The sequence below is a fragment of the Zea mays genome, chromosome 6 (assembly GCF_902167145.1).
Source record: "Zea mays cultivar B73 chromosome 6, Zm-B73-REFERENCE-NAM-5.0, whole genome shotgun sequence".
In the NCBI taxonomy this organism is placed as follows: domain Eukaryota; kingdom Viridiplantae; phylum Streptophyta; class Magnoliopsida; order Poales; family Poaceae; genus Zea; species Zea mays.
Genome location: NC_050101.1, coordinates 28,741,998 through 28,750,551, shown reverse-complemented (window position 1 = coordinate 28,750,551; position 8,554 = coordinate 28,741,998). Strand labels below are relative to the sequence as shown.

The 8,554-nt window shown below is 43.0% G+C and overlaps 1 protein-coding gene across 1 annotated transcript; it reads right to left on the bottom strand.

Annotated features, from left to right (window-relative positions):
* Positions 1–5,078: 5,078 nt before the first annotated feature.
* LOC100286199 (membrane protein) lies at positions 5,079–8,200 on the bottom strand. Its single transcript, NM_001165630.2, has 3 exons — positions 8,097–8,200; positions 6,559–6,715; positions 5,079–5,323 (listed from the first exon to the last, which is right to left on the bottom strand). Exons 1-3 carry the CDS (start codon positions 8,097–8,099, stop codon positions 5,277–5,279), a joined length of 207 nt encoding a protein of 68 aa, NP_001159102.2. The 5' UTR covers positions 8,100–8,200; the 3' UTR covers positions 5,079–5,276.
* Between the last annotated feature and the right edge of the window lie 354 nt (positions 8,201–8,554).

The following is an 8,554-nucleotide window of genomic DNA, read 5'->3' as shown; positions in this document are numbered from 1 at the left end:
AAGTGGTTGGAATGAGTTTTTGAGGCTTGGAGAGGCTTTGATTCTATTGAATTGTGTCTAGGAGTGAATGCACTAGCTCTTGTATTGAATGTGAAGTGCTAGAAACTTGGATGCTTGGAGTGGTGGTGGTTGGGGGTATTTATAGCCTTCAACCACCACATAGCCATTGGGGCACGCTGCTGTCGATGGGTGCACCGGACAATCCGGTACGCCACCGAACACTGTCCGGTGCGCCAGCCACGTCACCCAACCGTTAGGGTTCTGGAGCAGTTGACCGTTGGAGGCTTTGTCTTCTAGTGGCACCAAATAGTCTGGTGCCGCACCGGACAGGTACTGTTCACTGTATGGTGTGCCTCTGGCGACTGCTCTAACTTCTGCGCGCACTGTTTGCGCACTGTAGCTCTGACCCGCGCTTTTGCAGTCGATCGTTGCGCGAAAAGCCATTGCTCCGCTGGTGCACCGGACAGTCCGGTGGCACACCGGACAGTCCGGTGAATTATAGCGGAGCGCGTCCTAAGAAACCCGAGAGTTGAGAGTTGGACGTTGTACGGTCCTGGTGCACCGGACAGTCCGGTGCACCAGACAAGGGCATACTCGGTTTCTTTGCTCCTTTGATTTTGAACCCTTTCTTCAATCTTTTATTGGTTTGTGTTGAACCTTTATGCACCTGTATATCATATACTCTAGAGCAAACTAGTTAGTCCAATTATTTGTGTTGGACATTCAACCCCACAAAATTATTTATAGGAAAAGGTTAAACCCTATTTCCCTTTCAAGTTTCAAATAAGCGTAGGGGTCTGACTGCAAAGTATCCTGGTCGAAAGGGTATCGAGGTTTTCTGACCGTCCGATCAGAGCCCGACGGTCCAGATTAGAACCTATACTATCCGCCACTCACTTTCACTCCGCGCGTTCGATCCTAGATCGACAAACCAGATCATGTGGCATGACTCAATCACTAGACCTAATCTGAGACAGACATCTCTAGATCGACGAACCACATTGTTTACGGTGGAGCAGTAAGCTATCGACAGATCTGGGCCATCCACCCAGAAACTAACGACCGAGACGACGACGTCTTCCCCGCGCTGGGTCCGGTTGTGCCACATGCACCGCGGCGGCGAACGCCGGAGTTCCCCCCCTCCCAGCGCAAGTTTCTGACACCTACTCCCCTAATCAAACGTAGTTACGCCATGAGAGCATCAATGCGAGCGATATGAGGGTGTCCTTACCGGTTGCCGAGTCGGTAGCGACGGTGTCCATGGAGAATCATGGACGGCGGCGTTTCCCCAACTCCGACGAAGAATTGCCCGAGGTTTGGGGATCTCCCTCGACAGACGACGCGATGTGCGGCTTCAGCAGCGCCGGGTGAATTCCCCTAGCACCCCGATTTGATCTTGAGTGGCGCGGTGGTCCGGGGCAAGCATGGCAGCACCAGCGGCTTTCACAATCTACGCAGGCGTGGCGCGGTGGAAGTGTGAAAGTGGGTGAGTCGAGGCGAGTCCAGAGGGCAAGGCGGTGGCACTTGTAGGGCGGTTTGAAGGACCCTCGGTCAACCCCCATGCCGTGCGGACGATGCGGATGCCGCCGATTTTGGTGTAGCTGTTACGGAAGCGAGGTCGGAGTCTGGTTCTGGCAACCCGAGCCCGCCTGATAGCGGAAGGCTGTTGCATTGTGACGTGGGACGAGGCTGTCGGCGCAGGGTTGCCATCAGCTTCGTGCGGCATTGACTGACACGCGGGCCATGATTCCCAGGGAAAACGCGCGCGTGATTGGGGACGCTGGCGTCGTGGACCCACATGTCGGCACCGGTTGGCTGTTGGGTTGCACGGCATCAAACCCTGGTGGGCCGGAATCTCAGGATTGGGCCTAAGCGCGACTGGTAAGTCTTTTCCCTTCGCGCGGGCAATATGGACCGTAGGTCTTAGATGGAGGGCCACGATTTGATCACGAGTGTTTTGATCGTGTCCGCTGATCTCCGATCTGACGGGTGATATCTCATACCGATTCAACTTAAAACATATTTAATAAGCGCCACTGATGTTAGATCGGACGGCCAGTACATGGCGATACCCCTTTTCCGAGTCAGAATTGCATAGAAACCCCTTTGTATTGATAGTATTAACCCGCAGTCCATGCGCTAGTAGCCTGAGTCTTGGGGACAACTATAGTTTAGCCCCAGCACTTCTCAGAAATTGGCGCCCAATCCAGAGAGTAGTGAAAATAGAGAATAAATTCTGGAAATTGATTTTTAATACAAAAATAACTCCAGAAACTTGTATAATTCATATTAAATTCATTTTAACTCCAAATTAATTCATTCTAGTGGCATTAATTTTGTTTTAGTATTGTTTATCATTTAGTAAATTTGTTTAGCCATTAAATTTGAACTAAAATTGTTCACATGAGTTATGCTGTTCCAAGTACTTAATAACTTTCGAAATTCATAACTTAATAACCGTAACTCCGAATTTAGTGATTCTTGTTCCTACGATCTCGTTATGCAGTGTAGAATATTATCATGTATTTTGTTCTATTGTTTGGTGTGATATTAATTTTTTCTATACTATGTATGTTTGTATTGATGCGAGTAGACGAGCAAGCCACAGAGGATCCGGGGGTTCAGCAGGTGGAGACTGCTGAGCAGGAGCTCGTTGAAGGCAAGTTGTGCCCTTGATCATTTCTTTTTACCTAGTCACGTTCTTATTAATCATAATGATCTGCATAGGTTAATTTTGATGGGACCCAATAGGTTACCCCAGTTTGACTATCTTTATACCTTGATTCCACTGAACTTTTGGGTAGTACTTACTATTGCTTTATGTGGTTTGGGTATGGAGATACATTATTCATGATCACACTTTTATTATCAGTTGTTATTTACTATTCATGTTAAGATCATTATGTTAATTGGAACATGGAGCGACCACCCGGGAAAACAGTGCTACCACAAGGGAGGAATGGGATCCCTTGGCTAACTAACTAGGAAAGCTAGTGGAGGACTATCTTACCCGAAAGGGGCAAGGGCAGTAGGGGAGTGGTCAGTGTAGGGAGGTCCGTGGGTTGATTTTACTACGATGGCGGTCAGGTGAGGGATCTCTGCACTGGAGCTTCCTATAAACTGTAGCGGGTTTTCTAAAGCTAGTGGAACTTTGTAAAGGCCTCATAGTGGAACCTTGCCTTGCTTCCTTGGTAGAGGTGTATGGGGTCCGATCAACCCCGTGGCAAATGGGTAACACGACTTGTGGGTAAAGATGTGCAACCTCTGCACAGTGTAAAACTGGTATATCAGCCGTGCTCACGGTCATGAGCAACTCGGACACTCACATGATTAACTTATGGAATTAAATTTAATTTATCATTTGCATCGCATTGGGATTATTTTATTATTACTTTTATTTATTATTACCATGGTTTGGTATTTACTTACACTTAGTAATTGCTAATAAAATTTTGACCAACTTATAAAAGCCATGCCCAGCTTCAACCTTTATTTTATTGATCAGCCTTACACTTCACATGTACTCCCACCTTTGGTGAGTTCATGCACATTATTTCTCACAACTTGTTGAGCGATGAACATATGTGAGCTCACCCTTGCTGTCTCACGCCCTCCACAGGAGAAGAACAGGTGGTCGAAGAGGAGCCGCCTAACACCGAAGCTTACGACTTGTTCTAGGTGGCGTCTCCCAGTCAGTTTTGTGGCGCCAGTAAAATAATATTTAGTTCATTTTATATTTATCATTTATTTTATAAGACTTCTGCTATGTAATAAGTACATTTATGATATTTATGACATTTATCTTTATGCACTCTGTTATTATATGTGTTGTTCTTCCTTGGCGCATATATAAGACGCATCCGGCTTTGTCCCTTAAATCCGGGTGTGACAAATCACTAATGGAGGGATCAAGTCCGGGTTTGAAGTTATAATTTTCAGATTTCGCCTATTTACCCCCCTAGGCGACTTCCAGTTATTTAGTATTCTATTGCACTTTATAACCTTGGTAGTTTGATGTCAACATTTGAATGATTTAGAACTATGTGAATGTCTCATCTAAGTCCGATGTATGGAACTTCGTGATATATGAATGAGATATGTGATATGTGTTTGTGGTTGTGAAAACAAGTGTCGATGAAAATGTGTGTTGTGAATATAAAAATGTATGTGATTGCGAAATCTGGATATATGTGTTTGTGGTTGTGGATGTATGTGATTGTGAAAATATATGTGGTTGTGAAATCTGGATATTTGTGGCTGTGAAATTGTACGTAGTGGTAATAAACAAAATGCAGGGAGAATTTTGACCTCTTTGCTATATATATTTTTTTATTTTCGAGGGCTAACTTATGCCCGTCAGCACCTATAGAGTCATCCGACGTACGATCCATTAAGTCTGACAGCTGTCAGATCTAATGTTGTGGGATTCACTGAGCGCAGTCACAACCGTTACCTAGTTTAAATATCGGCCGTCGGATATGGCTTATCTCCGACGGCAGCTGTCAAAGATAAGCTTATTTCTAACCTTTTAGAATCGACAAAACCTTGTCGGACATAAGCCTAAGCTGTTGAAAACAAGTAATGTCCCACGATATAAAATTTATGTTTGACGGTTTAGGCTTCCAGAAATTTCTGTGTTTACCATCGTGTTTCCTGCTGTGCGTTATCGGGCACGCAAATCTTGGATATTTTCGAGCGCCCTGCCTTGCAAATCTGACGGGACAATCGTCCCTTTTGCGATTGCAATTGAGGGAACGCAACGTCTGACGAGCAGTGCGGCGGCGAACGGTCGAACACAAATGAGGGAGATATTTGCTGCCCCGGCTGGATCAAAAAAAAAAAACAGAACAGCCGCATCGTTAATCGTCTCACGGTGACCGCTGTTGATTCGCCGTACACCACGGCTTCAGGAATCACCGGCCCATCATCACCTGATGCCTGATGGGCATCTGCTGACCCATGAAGATCGCCGTACAGGGCGATTCAGTCACAGGGACACAGCCACACGGGCATCGAAACCGCTGAGCAATACAGCTACGCAGAAATCATCCAGCCCGGGAATTGCAGAGCCACTCTTCTTTAGATTAAGGTTTCTCCCATACTCTTTAAAATTTTCAGCCTTTGCATGGTTACAACATCAGTTTAAACTCTTTTGATACTGCAAACAGAACAGTAGTGACATTCGCACTACATATCCATGAACAAGTTTGCTACACAACACAGATACTGCCTCCCAGCTCACGGACAGATAAATTTCTGGTTTTAGCTCAGTGAATTCAGGCCAGCCCACCGCTTGTCGCTGTCCTGATTATCTGGAACAAGGCTGCAAATAGACCAAGAGAACGCGGAGTCAGACTTCTTGTTAGATCAAGAACACTGCATTCTCCACTAAGGAAATTCAAAAGCCTTTTGTATCAAAACAGATAACACCGTTAGGCTATCTCCAGCAGCTTACACATCCTCATGCCTATAATTAAACTCCACTCTGCGAACAATACAGTCTATAATGCAAAACAGTGTTTTGGATGACTATATGAGTGAACAGGATACGGGCTTAGATGTTTTCTGGCATATAAATGAAACATAGGTAACAAAAAAACACACAAACACGCATATGATGCAAAGATAAAACCCTATAAACTTTACCAACAATTCCAGTTATATGATGTAAAATTAGCATAGAATCATGTTTCATATGTAAAACAACATCATACTTTAAAGCTTTGCCAAAAAAATAGATTAATGATGGTCAAGCAGTTCACTAGCAAATCTAGTCTAAAATATATGTTACAAACACTTGCAATAAGACCGTGTCCAGCAGCTTACTCATATGGTCACCAAAAACACCGTTTTACACTGTAGACTACACTGTTCACAGAGTGGAGTTTGAATATGGGGGATAGGGATAGGTAAACAGCTAGAGATAGTCATAGTCTAATGCATTGTATTTGAATCATATAATAATACATTAGGCAAGTAAATTTCCAAAATCTGATAACAACACACAGTGAAGTGAGTACTAGTCAAATCAGACCAGAATTTTGATATCCTCAATATATAACCTGGTTGTCCCATTTTATATTGGGTGATGCATTGTCAATAGGCAATGCATGGGTGTTTAAAAAAACATAAGTCCCATCCAAACATGCAGCGAATAATGGTACAAAAATCAACATGCTCTATCCAACATAATTGCTAGATAACTTGTCATACATACACCCAAAAAGATTTCAAGCACTGGTAGTGATGGCTAAAAAATATCAGATTTCATCAATCACAAGGTACTGATATTAACAACTAAACAGAGAATCACTTAAATTAACTCTCCCGAATGAATCAAACTTGCTACATTTATACAACCTGTTCATGAAGAAAACATTATCCATAAATGGTTGGTCACATGGTTCTTAAAAGCTGAAGAGCTATGCATTACGACGTGTTGACACTTAAATTAGCATAAGCTTAAAAGACTAATAAAAAGTACAAACATCTCGAAAATGCAAGAGATATAGTTTCAAAACAGAAGGGAGGCTAGTAAAGGCTTGGTGCGGTGCTTACATGATCCAATGACCACAAAAATGAAGAATCCAAGAACTATAGGTCCAACAGGGTAGTCATTGCTCTTTTTCACCGTGGTCTCAGGCACAGAACCCCTCTTTGTGATGTTCTTCTGGAACTTTGCACTCTTCCTGTCAGCAAGACGCCTTGAAGTAGTCTGGGAAATGCAAATGAAATTAGTTTAGCATAAAGAATCAAACATAACAGTTTCTAAATGGATAGAGATGTAACACAGGCAGATACTACATCTGCAGCTTAACTTTTTAAGTTTTTGCTATCAAAATAGAAGATTTTAAACCTATTCCGCCATCAAAAAATAGTGACATTCTTACCCACTTAAGAGGAAATGGAACATATAAATCATGTAAAATATGTTCACTATATTCACTTTCAGGGTCCCAACATGTGCATTTGGTACCAGACACCAGAAAAAATTATTAACAAAATGAACAATATTAATTCTATCTATCCTTACAGAATGGCCCAGTTCACCTGTCAATACCTAAAAGGTTGTCTGTTCAAACAAAACAATCAAACTCAAATCATGGAAATTCAATAGCCAGAAACAGTAGCCACAATTCTAAACAGAAAATAACATAGAGGATAAGGATTCGCCATCAGCTTAGATCACCGTGACTAATCATGGAGACCAAACATGAAAATATCCTACTTAAATATTTAAGAAATAATAATAGCTAGTATTTGTTCTTATGAACAAGTCTTAAAACAGTGCAAAATAATCCCAAGCTTCTAACTCCATTGTAAGGTAACCAATAATTACACTGAATGGCATTTCATCAAAAATTTAGAAAGGCTTTTAGAGAGATAGCCATGCAAGTCAGAATTGAAAATCTCCTATTAAAATACCACAGAACATGCCCGGAATACATAGTATTTCCTATTGCTTTGAGTTTAATGGTCTATATAGGTCAAATTTTAGATTCGATATATGTCCAGTAACAGTTGCACAACCATTTATACGACGGGTGGTGGTGGTGGTGTGTGTGTGTTTGGGGGTTGGGGGTGGGGTCTATGATATTTTTCATCTTTTTCACAAAGTTCACAGGTAAGAACCACCGGCAGCATTATGTAAGGAACTAAATTTCAAATATAAAGTATGGCACATCCATATTTTGATATTTATGGGATCTCTTCCACAAAAAAGGGGGGAGCAGTGACATTGATTCATTCTCATAGTGGATTCCAAGAGAATCAACCCAACCACTGGATCGTCATTCCTATGGATTGATGTCTTCCCCAGCCTACAGGCTACAGCCACGCTCGCAGTCGAATTAAGCAGGGATCCGCACCGATCCATCAAACGGTGACAGAAAACCCACAACAGAGACGCAAAATCACGGGAGACTCCATCAAATCGGTCCCCCGCAAAACCAAAATCGTGACAGCAGCGGAACCATCATACGCATATGTGTACACACAACATTCCAAAATCACAAAAGGGAAAAAGAAATCATAAGTTCTGCGCAAAATCATAAGATTCCCCAGTAGAATATATGTAAGGTTTCGGTCCCAATTACCATATCCGCGTGCCGCCGGAGCTGATCTCACAGGAGACGGGGGCGGAGGCGCGGCGCAAGCGGGGCGGAGAGGAACGAGGATCAGGAGATGTGCGCGATAACGTGAGGGGTTTTATGCAAGGTTCCCTCTTATACCTGACATGCTGATTTAGGACGTGGCCAGGCTGACATGGCGGGATACTATTGGGTGGCATACCTGACGGTCCACGGAACAGGGACCTTTCGTTACCGATCGAGATTCGCGCTTGGAATACACTGTCTTGCAGTGTTTGTCATCGTTTTCATAGGTAGAACGCTGCATAGCATTTGTTTTCCTCGATATTTATAAGATTTGAGGCATTTTTATCGTCTCAGAAAAAGAACGATCAATGGCTTCTCAAAGCCATGTCGAGCGGCCATCAAAAATATTATTTTATATTAAAAATTGCTTTGTTTATATAATGAAGTTTAAAATAGCA